General features: G+C 36.1%; 1 protein-coding gene and 1 long non-coding RNA gene across 2 annotated transcripts in view; one reads left to right on the top strand and one right to left on the bottom strand.

The window, feature by feature from the left end:
- The window catches only part of LOC131773028 (fibrillin-2-like), a 39,964-nt gene extending 31,458 nt beyond the window's left edge, over positions 1-8,506 (top strand). The window contains exons 50-67 of the mRNA XM_066172876.1: positions 53-166; positions 674-787; positions 834-896; positions 2,611-2,724; positions 2,903-3,016; positions 3,139-3,252; positions 3,522-3,635; positions 3,799-3,912; positions 4,379-4,492; positions 4,777-4,890; positions 4,947-5,002; positions 5,102-5,143; positions 5,238-5,358; positions 5,499-5,624; positions 6,039-6,444; positions 6,742-6,921; positions 7,357-7,649; positions 8,394-8,506. Of these exons, the coding sequence (XP_066028973.1) occupies positions 53-166; positions 674-787; positions 834-896; positions 2,611-2,724; positions 2,903-3,016; positions 3,139-3,252; positions 3,522-3,635; positions 3,799-3,912; positions 4,379-4,492; positions 4,777-4,890; positions 4,947-5,002; positions 5,102-5,143; positions 5,238-5,358; positions 5,499-5,624; positions 6,039-6,444; positions 6,742-6,921; positions 7,357-7,649; positions 8,394-8,506 (2,426 nt within the window). The remainder of the gene's footprint in view (positions 1-52; positions 167-673; positions 788-833; positions 897-2,610; positions 2,725-2,902; positions 3,017-3,138; positions 3,253-3,521; positions 3,636-3,798; positions 3,913-4,378; positions 4,493-4,776; positions 4,891-4,946; positions 5,003-5,101; positions 5,144-5,237; positions 5,359-5,498; positions 5,625-6,038; positions 6,445-6,741; positions 6,922-7,356; positions 7,650-8,393) is intronic.
- A 465-nt stretch (positions 8,507-8,971) lies between these two features.
- LOC131773021 (uncharacterized) lies at positions 8,972-12,171 on the bottom strand. The gene is made up of 4 exons (XR_009339302.2): positions 11,916-12,171; positions 10,352-10,405; positions 9,851-9,957; positions 8,972-9,317 (listed from the first exon to the last, which is right to left on the bottom strand). It is a non-coding gene; the product is annotated as an uncharacterized lncRNA (long non-coding RNA).
- Positions 12,172-12,363: the final 192 nt, after the last annotated feature.

The raw sequence follows: 12,363 nt of genomic DNA, 5'->3' as shown, positions 1-12,363 counted from the left end.
CTCCATTGTCCTTATTTAAAATTAGACATGTGGTTTCTTATTCCATATACAGATATAGATGAGTGCGCTGAATCTCCGTGTCGAAACGATGCCTTGTGTCAAAATCTTCCTGGAAGTTACCGATGCAAGTGTAAATCCGGATACATTGGACGAAACTGCGAAAGTGGTGAGCTTTGTCAGGCTAAAAGTCTCATTAGGAACAATAACTTTCATCTTGCCTTCATTTGAAGTTTTTTGAATCATTTCATTACCAAGATATCGCTTTTCCTGAGAAGCACCTCGACGGAGTACCATTATCATTGTTTATTTACGTATATTTTGCGATGTACTCTTTACTGAATACCATATCACATTTACATACTATTAAAATTTATTAAAAATCATTATTAGAAAATAAATATCATTATAATTATATACCAACAGAATTATTATTCCCGCAATCACTTAATGATCATTGTTGTTATCATCATTATTATTATCATTATCATTATTATTATTGTTATCATTACTGACGTTGTTACTTTATTATTATTATGATCATTAAGTGATTGCGGGAATTATTATTCCCGCAATCACTTAATGATCATTGTTGTTATCATCATTATTATTATTATCATTATCAGTATTATTATTGTTATCATTACTGACGTTGTTACTTGTGATTTGTCTTTAGATATCGATGAATGTGTTGGATCTCCATGCAAAAACGGTGCCACTTGTCAAAATATTCCCGGAAGTCACAAATGTAACTGTAAACCCGGATTTACAGGCAGAGACTGCGGAAAAGGTGAACTTCACTAAAATGGTTATTTATTGTTACGCTACATGTCAAAATATTCCCGGGAAATATTTTTGTCGTTGTAAAGCAGGTTTTACAGGAAAGAACTGCGACACAGGTCAGCTAACTCACTCTCTTTTTAAAGTTCCTATGAAGGAAATTTTTTTTTTGTATTTTCTGGTCGACAGCGGTATTTAAAATAAGAAATAATCGACCTTCGCGCCTGGCGAGTTCTACTTGTCCATTTTTTTGTGCATTGAAAGTAGGATTTGGCGGCCAAAAAGTGTCCCGATAAAGCAAGCGGCCAATACGCTAATGTAACATAGCTGTCACGTAGAAAACTGTAAACACACACCTCGGAAACTAAAGTGGTGAGAGGAGAAATCCAAAGGAGAGGAAGATCGTATTGCCTGACCGGAGCGCCAAATGATGTTAGGTACCAGAATAATACACATATACCGAGTACTTCTATACACTAATTTCCAAAGGATGAAGTTGTATGGCCAAATTGTATGCGTTTCGATCGTTGTCATCGAGGAGATTTTACTCTTCAGTGTCGTCGGCCTTATTCTCCGCACCGGCTTCGAAGATGGCTGTTACAAACGCATACCATTAGTCAAATCATGGAAAGATAAACAATGAACTCAGCTTAAAAGAATGCAGATTAAGGGGCCTGTTCCCAGACCAACCATAATTGTTCAACATTCTTTCTTTTCGGTGGGCATGCGAAGAATAGTGAGCTCCTTATTGTTTTTTATTTCACGCGCTAGAGATGTACCTATAGTCCTTGTCTTTCCACGTGACTACATTTGCGCTTTTCTTATCGTATGAAAATCGAACCAATTGTATTTTCCATCGTATTTTAATAACAAACACATCATTTGTAATAAAGTTCAACTCATTTCCTGGGCTGACCGACTCCCTGTTGCATGAACAGTGCGAAACCTCTGGCGGATACTGACAAAAAAAAAAAACACAAGCTCGAAGCGGCCGTGTTTTCTCTTAACCTGGGTTTCCGAAAATCCATCTCACGAGCCATCAATTCTCCCTGCTCTTCTGAGACTAAAAGTAGCCACTGTAGCGATGCCATTGTGATAACAGCACTGCAACGAAATAAACGAAGAAACACAAGTTTTATTGAATTAGACGGTGACGAATCCAAGTGCTGTGTGAAAGTCGATACATACGAAATTTAACCATTGAGCGAAATGGATGATGATGAGGATGATGATCAAGAGTATTTCAACGCTGATTGATACAAAACTACAAGAGATGTGAGAGATTTGTAATTGTCAACTGAGAGTTTTTATAGTTTTCTACGTCATCACCCGCTAATTCGTTACCAGTCCATGGGACATTTTTAAGACAAAATAGGAGCTCTTTAGGACCCAAAAAAAACCGTGTTTTGGGCTTTTTGAAATTTCTCTTCTACCGGAATTGGATTGTACATGTGATAAGCTAAATATTTAAGCCAAAAAAAAATTTGTGTCATCGGCACTATAATTCCAATACCTTTCTACAGTCTATCTTTCCATTTAGAATTATGAACTATTTGCAATATCACTGGAAGGATTTGGAAACGTAATTAATAAGTATCCTGGATTGTTTTGAAAAACGACAAAAAGGATGGTGAAGTCTGAACATAAAGTTACTTTTCAATTTTTCGACGATGCGTCTTTCTCGTTACATTCAAATTAAGATCATAATATTTTAGTTTTACATTAGTTTTTATTTCTGATAGTCTTATTTATTGGAGAATACAAACGGAAGGAAATGGTAGTTTTATATATCATTGCGGTTTAAGTTATATTGACGCCTACTTTGTTATCTAGATATCAATGAGTGTGCTAAGTCTCCTTGTAAGAACGGTGCTACTTGTCAAAATATAGCTGGAAGCTACCAGTGCGCGTGTAAACCTGGCTATACAGACAGGAACTGTGAGACAGGTAGGCCGCCTTGGAAGATTAAATATCATCTTTTGGCGACATAGATGAGATTTACCTCTCTCGCTGGACCATATTCTAAAAGAGCGCCATTAAAAATTGTTCTTCCGTAATCTTGTATTGATTGGACGGTTCTAAAATGATAATCATGTGTACTTAGTTTCTTATTCTATATATACAGATATAGATGAGTGTGCTGCATCTCCGTGTCAAAACGATGCCTTGTGTCAAAATCTTCCTGGAAGTTACCAGTGCAAGTGTAAATTCGGATATACTGGACGAAACTGTCAAACTGGTGAGTTTGGTTGCGCTTAAAAGTTTTATAAGGAACAGGAACTTCCATTTTGCCTTCATTTGAAATTTTTAAAATCATTTCAGTACCAAAATACCGCCTTGAATTTATACTTTTTTATTTAGATATTAACGAATGTGCTGGATCTCCTTGTAAAAACGACGCTACATGTCAAAATATTCCCGGGAGTTACCTGTGCAGATGTAATGCAGGTTTTACAGGAAGAAACTGCAACTCAGGTCAGCTAGCCCACTCTCTTTTTAATTCCAACACCTTTCTACAATCTATCTATCCATTTAGAATTATGAACGTTTTGCAAATTAGAATCACAAACTTTTATCGGTATCTCCAGAAGGATTTAATTTCATTAATTTTACATTTGAAAACGTGGTTGGTGAGTGTCCTGGATCGTTTTTAAAAAAATAATTATATATAATATGATGTATAGGAAGAGGTACTTTTTACTTTATGCAAGAAAAGTTATATTAATTTGTACTTTTTTCTTTAGATGTTGACGAATGTGCTGGATCTCCTTGTAAAAACGGCGCTAAATGTTCAAATATTCCCGGGAGTTACTTGTGCAGTTGTAAAGCAGGTTTTACAGGGAAGAACTGCGACGCAGGTTAGCTAACTCGCTCTCTTTTCAATTCCAACACCTTTCTACAATCTAACTATCTATGAACGTTTCGCAGTATCTCTAAGGGGATTTTATTTGATTAATTTTGAATTTGTAAACGTATTTAATTTGTAAACGTAGTTCTTTTGACTTTTAATTTGTTATTTAGACATCAATGAGTGTGCAAAATCCCCTTGTAAGAACGGTGCTAGTTGTCAAAATCTTCCTGGAAGTTACCGATGCAAGTGTAAATCCGGATATATTGGACGAAACTGTCAAACTGGTGAGCTTTCTTAGGCTTAAAAATTTCATTAGGAACAGTTACTTTCATCTTGCCTTAATTTCAATTTTTTAACCATTTCATTACCAAGATATCGCCTTTCCTGAGAAGCACTTCGTTGCATTTTGCATTCCTGTTTAAGAATATTTAATTGAGTACCATTATCATTCTTCATTTACGTGCATTTCCCGATATACTCTTTACTGAATACCACATCACATTTTCATACTATTACAATTGTTACTTTTAACAACCAAGGTCTAGACTGAGGGCCCCGGTGGAAACAGTTTTGGCAAGTTAAGTTCCCTCATCAAGTCATTATTAGGAAATAAATATCATTATAATTATATACCAACGGAATTATTATTCCCGATGTCACTTATTCATTATTATTATTATTACTATTATAATTAGTATTATTATCATTATCATTATTTGCATTGTTACTCAGTTGTGATTTCGTCTTTAGATATCGATGAATGTGTTGGATCTCCATGTAAAAACGGTGCAACTTGTCAAAACATTCCCGGAAGTCACAAATGTAACTGTAAACCCGGATTTACAGGCAAAGACTGCGGAAAAGGTGAACATCACAAAAATGGCTCTTTATTGTTCACGAACTATTTGCTCCATTTTTTTTAGATTTCTTGTTACACAAATAATACTACTTTGCAGCCTCAGCAGTAGGAAAGAGGGCCTACTACTACTTTTAATAATATCTAGAAATTATCAAACATAATAATGAAAAAATACCTTCAGATGCAAATTTTTATTCTTAGAAAATCTTGTTAATAGGAACAAACTCTTTAAGACTAACTAACTTCCCTTTGCGGGCTTAAAAGTGCTTCTGTTATTTTGTATTTGGAGATATCGACGAGTGTGCTGGATCTCGTTGCAAAAACGGTGCTGGTTGTCAAAATCTTCTGGGGAGTTACCAGTGCAGTTGTAAAACAGGTTATGCAGGCAGAAACTGCGAGAAAGGTAAATATTTTCAAAATTTCTGAAACACTGTTTGGAATGTCTTCGCAATTCTGCAGACGCATTGCAGTGTTTTGCTAATCAGGAACGAGTTTGTAGAGGTTTTTTTAAACAAGTATGTACTCTTTTTTATCTTATTTTTTTAGATGTGAATAGGTGCCTTGAATCTCCCCGCAAAAACGAAGCCGTCTGTCGTAATATTCGCGGTCGTTAGCATTGCAATTGTCAACCCGGTTTTACAGGCAGAAATTGTGAACAGGCCCTAAAAGTCCAATTTTTGTAACAAAGCCACTCCTATTTACTGAACTGAAACGTTGTGTATGTGCTTACACCTTAGAGACTTTGTCTTCGTAGATATCGATGAATGCGTCACTGAAAAGCCCTGTAAAAATAATGCCAAGTGTGATAACATCCCTGGCAGTTACCGCTGTAGCTGCGCCCGTGGGCACACTGGACGCAACTGCCATATTGGTTAGTTATGCTTTTGTTTTGCTTCAAACTGAATATGTATTTCATCACTCTCAAACTAGGGGAAAATTAGATTTTCTGTTCACCATTCATTTGAACTACTTTGTCGTAGTCGCATGATTAACGTTCTTTTGGCTCTGCAGATATCAATGAATGCGCAAAACAAAATGGCGGATGCTCTCACAGGTGCACTAACACTGATGGTAGCTTTACATGCTCTTGCCCAGATCCTGAACTGAATTTAGCACCCGATCGTCGAACTTGTGTAGGTAAGAAAATTGGTATCACCTCCGCAGGTTGTTCATTATGAATTAATTTTAGGGAAAAATTGAGATTCATTTTAATAATATAGAACATACAACTTTATTATTTATATAACGCAAAATACATGGGTATATGATCATGATGTAATGCACTTTACATTACGATGCGTAGAATATACTTTAATATTACAATGAAATGGATAAAAAAAATCACATCTTCCCTAAATAGTTAAGAAATTTATACTGGATAAAAAAATAAATATATATTTGCATGTAAAAATCTATGTTAAAATACCATAGGTCACAGGGTAAAAGCTAATTTTTTAGCCGTGCCATAAAAGTTTTGAGATTGCCGAAAGCTCTCAGCTCGCCTAAAAAGGGCTGCAAAGAATGCTCTGTCTCCTTTTTTTTTTTCCATAGCCGATGATGTTGACGTCAAGTGTTTTAAAAACCACATGTCAATCACACTACCCAAAACCCTCCTTCTTGGGTTAAGCCGTGAGCATGTCACTCTACGAGATCTTAACTGCGTTGCTACGGAAACAAATACCCATTACACCCTTACGACAGCTTTCACCGATTGTGGCACGACTGCCACGTTCAGAAAGGGCGCCGTTGTCTATAGTAACACAGTTTTGGAAATACCAGTGGAAGGTGACGCTATGGTAACCAGAGTTCGCGAGATTGAGATTCCTTTCAGTTGCTATTTCAAATCCAGCGGTGATGCAATATCTGTTGGATACAAACCTGACATCAGGAAACTGGTTGTCGACGAAGATGGGAAAGGAAACTTTTCACTAAATCTAGACATGTTTGCAGATAAAAAGTAAGCTTGCATGAACTGTGTACTTAGGTAACAATGCATCGTGGGAGACCAAATAGGGAGTTTGTCTTGAAGCATTTTGAGCTCTCTACTCTATCATACTCGGGTTCGAAATAATTCACTAAAACCTGGAGCAACAAACTTCCATTGTTCCACATTTCAGCGTCAGTTGAAATTTCCTTAAGAGGGCGCAAAAAGTAGTAAGTGCTGATGTTCCATCGAAGAACAATGAAGAAAAAATATTTGCTTGCTTTCGCATTTTCTGTTGCTCTAAACATTCTTCTTTTTTTTTTTAACCAGGTTCACCCTACCATACAGAGAAGAGGACTATCCAGTGCAAATCAAACAAAAACAGGATCTGTGTTTTCGAGCGTCCGTAAAATCCGAGGACAAAAATTTGTCGGTTTTAGTGGAAAATTGTTTCGCTACTTCCTCCAAAAATACTGACCTTGCGGCTAAATATTATCTCGTCAAGAACGGGTGAGATGTATACTATCGTTCCATGTGTCATTAAAAGGGATAAACAATGCGACGAGCTAATGCCACTGAAAAAAAGTTGGAGACAATTTGCTTCATGACAATATATCTGTGGAAATCTTGGCCGCTGTGACTAGTCGTATAGATTCAGGCTGGTTTGAGTTTGTACGATACTCGCAGCTAGTAAGATGAGTCACAACTTAACTTATTAAAGAAGCTGCACACACGAAACTATTTTTTCCAATAATTTAATCCACCCTTTCAAACAGACAGATTTTTATGAGATCTGAAATTACACCTTGAACAAAGTTTAGTATACAACGACTTCTCAGAATCTCCAAAGAGAAAAAGTAAAAATTTTTGTTGGATATCAGGCCTTTGCAAATCAGAGACGGATTAATATTTCTCATTGAAATGTTTCCATGTGGTGTTTTGTAGATGCTGTGTCGATAAAACGACCAAATTCGTTCCAACTCCTAAAACTGAAGAATCCAGATTCTCCATCGAAGGATTCAAGTTCATTGCTGATCATCCATTTGTGTTTCTTCATTGCCAAATGAGGATTTGTGATTCAGATGACCTGAATTCCAGATGTTCTCAAGGATGTTTGAAAGGATCGAGGGAAAAGCGAGACGCTAACAATGAGGATAAGTTGTACTCTTTGGTACAGGGCCCTCTTACAACTGATGATGACTTAGAAGAAACGAAAGCCAATCAAAAGATTGTAAAAGGTAAAATAGCAACGGACTGTTTTCTTCAGCTTTTTAATAAACGCCAAATATAAATATGCGAAGTGATTTTGGAACTTAAGTTGACAGTGAGGACTGCAACAAGATAAAAACCAATCTAAAACCTTTAGCCCCAAAAATGCCTGGCTTTTGATTTATCCTTCCAGTATATTCCTTGAATCAAATGTAGAGGTCATGGGATTAGAGAGAAAGATCACCATTTTGCAAAAGAATCTCCTGACTGTCGATAAGTTCTTCTTGCCAGTGTCATAGGTACTGTGAAGAAAGCATATAGAGAACATGAATGCTGATGTTAGTGTGTTGAAGGTTGAGGAGCTCAGATAGCATCTTGACTTCAGAAATAATTCTAAAAGTCAGTTTTCCCGTTGGAAACTTTTGTTTAATCCACGTTTTAATGGTCTTAACATTGTTTTCTGTTAATCTTCATCATCTAAACTTCGACTTCTCTCTAGCCTTCTTTTTCAACCTTTTTGAAATCAGGACCTCGGTGAAAACTCAAATAAAAATGATTAGATAATAAATATAATGATAATAATACTGATCCTAATCATAATTATCATCTTCATCTTTACTTTTATGATTGCCTTTACTAATTTTGACATCATTTATTTTCCTTTTTGCTAACAATTTTGAAGGTGCATGGTTTTTACTCGGTAAACTTATTCACCCAGATTTAACAATGCGTAAGAAAATTCCTTTTATTGAAAATCCTTTGGTTTATTTCAGATGCCACCATACCAGCAGTCCTTCCTTTACTTGTACTGGCTGTGATTTGCATTGTGGGAATGATTTGGTTAGATCACAAAAGAAAAAGAGTCGCTCGTGTGTATGCTCCATAGTCAATGACGTCAGAGGACCAAAGCCTCCTGCACTACCCTATTGGTGGCCTGAAGTGACAAAAAAAAACTAAACAAAAATTGTCTTCAAGATTTTTTGTAGTAAATAAAATAAAAAAAAGATCGCTTGAGCCAAAAGATTTGTAAATTTTGATGAGAAGTCGCTACGACACAAAATGATTTACAAAAACTAGTAGAATATCAAGCAGACTGAGAAATTCAGCGGATCGAAACTCGCCAACTAACTTTAGCTAAATGTATAATATCCAGTGGGTGACAACTCGGTAAAACCTATTCAGCGGTATCTCTCATAACTAAGGAAATATTTTAAAGTTTTGATATTAGAAAATGTAAATCTGAGACCAAAGATGAAACGACCGAAGGCAAAATTAACAATTAAATCGATAAATCAGATAAACAGTGGTTTTAAATTATCAAAATAAATATACAACATACGACTCCGGAATATAATATACGATTCCTTTATTCGCCACAGTATAAAAAAAGTTTAGATTTACGAAAAAAATCACGGCATGCAGAAAGAATCTTGTGATTCGTCTAAGCTCCTGCCAAGCGACAGTGTTGTTGTTGTTGTTGTTTTTTTTTTAATAGTGTTTATTACTTCCAAAAATGAAATTAGGTAGCCTTCAAATGTCAGTTTGAAAGAAAACTCGTCAAGTCAGGCTGAATTTCTAGTCGCACCATCGTCTTTCATGTTTTAAGTAATTCGCGTCTTTAAAGCTAACTACAATAGAGTTTATTTCTTCCTCGTTTCATTTTTCGAAGGTTTATCCTGACTGAACGCCAGCCGTTGCTGTGGAATTAAGATGAAAAACAATGCATGAATATAAAATCAAAGTACGTTGTTAGATAAGCCTGTTAAGTTCACTTCAGTGAAGTGTAACATAAAAGTATAATGGATCTTAAATTGCGTAAAGCACGGCTTTGGCGAAAATAATTGATCCTTTCTTAAACCAAGATTCGTCGTGTGTATTCCAAAATGTTATCAAAAATAATCTGATTACCCTTCCGATATTTGTGCAGTTAAGACACATGCTACACGTCCATAGAATAGAATGGCTTTTTAGACAACGTTCATTAGATATAATTACAATTTCAGGTAGGCTTTCCCATCTCCCGCTAAAAGGAAGCTAAATTTTCTGTCACTCCCTCCTAGTGTCGAGACATCAACGCTTCATTAACCTAGGCTAGTGGTTTCATTGTTTTCCTCGCTCTTTTTCCTTTTTTTTCTCTATTGTTCAACGTCAACTGTGTCTTCTACACCAAGCAAGAGCACATATAACTGGTCAGGTCACATTTCAATTGTGTAAAGTTTTTCGTATGTACCTTTAAACGCTACGGGCACACAATATAACCAGACTTCCTGCAAACACAATTGTTGCTCAGTTTTTCACCAACTCTTAGGATTCTATCGTTGAACCAACAGATTGTTTCTGCCAACAAAAACATATTTTAACAAAATTGCAGTACATCAAGTAATCAGCGGAGAAGACTCGAGAAAAATAATTCGTTAAGCAGCTGCCAGCTTTAGTCAAAATTCTTTACCTTAGTAACACTATTAGACAAAACGTACCCTTTGATTTTAGATATACTGGAACATTTTTGAGACTCGTCTATTCCGGAAATCCATACATCACTTTTTTTACCGCTTTTATTTCACGTGATAATACTCTAGAGAACAATTTCTTTCAAATTTCCCCTTTTTCACATGCATATGTTCGCATAATTTGCAAAAGATTAAGCTAGGAATTCCCTTGAGACCTAAAATGTTACAATTCAAAACCTCAAGGCGATAATATTTCTTGATTTATTCTACCTTTGGTTTACCTTCGTTGCCTTGATTGTCTTGTTCTTCAACTTCGTTCCAGTATTCCTCGGTGACTAATGAAATGAAAATAAATAAATTGTGACAAGTCAACGTAACTTCGTTAACATCCGAATAATTAAAATTTAACTTGATCACCTCATTGACCCCAGGTGATAAATACAATTGTTCTCTAATTCTGTGAAAAGTTTATTTTTGTGAGAAATATTGAAGGAAAAAAATAAAAACGGGAACAGTCAATGTAATGATGTTGCACATCAATCCTTTATTCTTATACCATATTATCAAAGATAAAATATACTTCAAGCTAAATAAAAATAATGGTTATTGAAAATTGTTTTCAAGGAAGAAATAGGTTTAGGTCTTTCTTAATTAGAAGTACCCTTGACCCTAGTCTCCTTCGCAGCCGTTCTCAAATTCGTCACGCAACGCTCCTTAGTCAACGTTAGCTGAGGAGAAGCGTTGCGTGACAATTCTGAGAATAGCTGCGCAGGAGGCTGCCGTGAGCCAATGAGTAACAAAAGTAGTTGGCACACCTCCCCTCCTGGGTGGGCGAAAAACATTCATTCGACATAATAAATATTATCTCATGATATATTATACAACCTATTCACAACCTATTATAATATAAATATTATAATAGGTCGCTTGCAAGTCCTCCCTTTCCCCTTGAACAATGTTACCAGAAATTTGTGATCATTTCGTAAAACCAGGCAACATTCAAATGGGGAGGATGGGAGATAAATAAAGGTTACAGGAAAATTCAGAGAGAATTCAGTTTTATATCAGGAAAACATTTTCATGTTTACATGTTCGTCTAATCAACTTTTTTTTTTTTGAAAATGTATTGATATAGAGACGAGAAATTACATTCTGGGCATCGTTCAGAAAACAGGATATTTGCTTTTAAAATCATCAGTGTTGAGTGTGCTCGTGACATAGCGCAGAGCACGCTTCTTAATTCAAAGAACAAGCCAAAAATTTTCCCCTCTTCGTCAGTCATTTCAAGAATTTATGGGGTTAAGTGTTTTCCTAGAAGCGTTCTGCGCACGGATACTTATCATCTTTATTTATTAAAAAATAAGTTTTGCAAATAAATTTTTGCCTCTGTTTCGAGCAAATGTTTTAAAATAACGAACTCATAATTGTCTCGACGAACTTGGCGGATGATTCACTGCGTCTGGCGGCGTCAAAACAGTTCCGATTGAAAATTTGCCCTTTGGACTTACCTTCCCGTTAAATGCACAGAAGGTAGTGATTTCATATGGTTTGTATGAAGAAGACAGCGATTAAATATATCCTCTTGTGTGAATTGTGTTCTCTTGAATGTGCCATGTTATCTGGTACACGTGCAAGCCCATATTTACGCTTATTTTTTCGCCATCACCGCCATGGTGAGAAAGGTCTCTTACATGTTCAACGCAGCATTCAGTCATGTGCTGGCAATTTTTCAACGGTTTGTCGTAATGAAGTTCATCAGTCTGCAATATTCGACGTCTGAACTTAATATGAAGACGCAGAGGTAATTCTAGCTTCGTAAAAATTTACGTGATATAGATCACCTACCTACGTGCTCGAAGTCGGACTGATCCCCACCACGACAGATTAAAACTAGGTGAACCAAAATCACTGTATATAGTGTTATCTTTGCTAACATGGTCATCTTAAATCAGAGAGCACTTTTAAAAACTCTTTCGTGTGTTCCACAGCACTTTTGGTGATGTGTTACATGGAAAATAAATCATAGGCGTTCGTTCTGGTTTTTTTAAAAAACAGAAGCTCTCAGACCACCGCAAATGTTCTTGTCTGGGTCTAGGCTGGGATCGCTTTCAGGTCTTGCGCTTGAGAATCTGGGTCATGGAATAGTGCCAAGACGTTTAGAGGGCTTGTTTTGTTCACACAAATCGATAACGAATCGAGAGTTTAACAGGAGTATGAGCTAAAATCTGAGAGATCAGAGCTAAGAAATTGTAAAAAGCTGTTGTTTGATGAAAAAGATTATCGATTAACGCTA

This window comes from Pocillopora verrucosa, chromosome 10 (assembly GCF_036669915.1).
Source record: "Pocillopora verrucosa isolate sample1 chromosome 10, ASM3666991v2, whole genome shotgun sequence".
NCBI classification, from domain to species: domain Eukaryota; kingdom Metazoa; phylum Cnidaria; class Anthozoa; order Scleractinia; family Pocilloporidae; genus Pocillopora; species Pocillopora verrucosa.
Note: the sequence above shows the minus strand (reverse complement) of the source record. Positions and strands in the feature narration are given on the sequence as shown.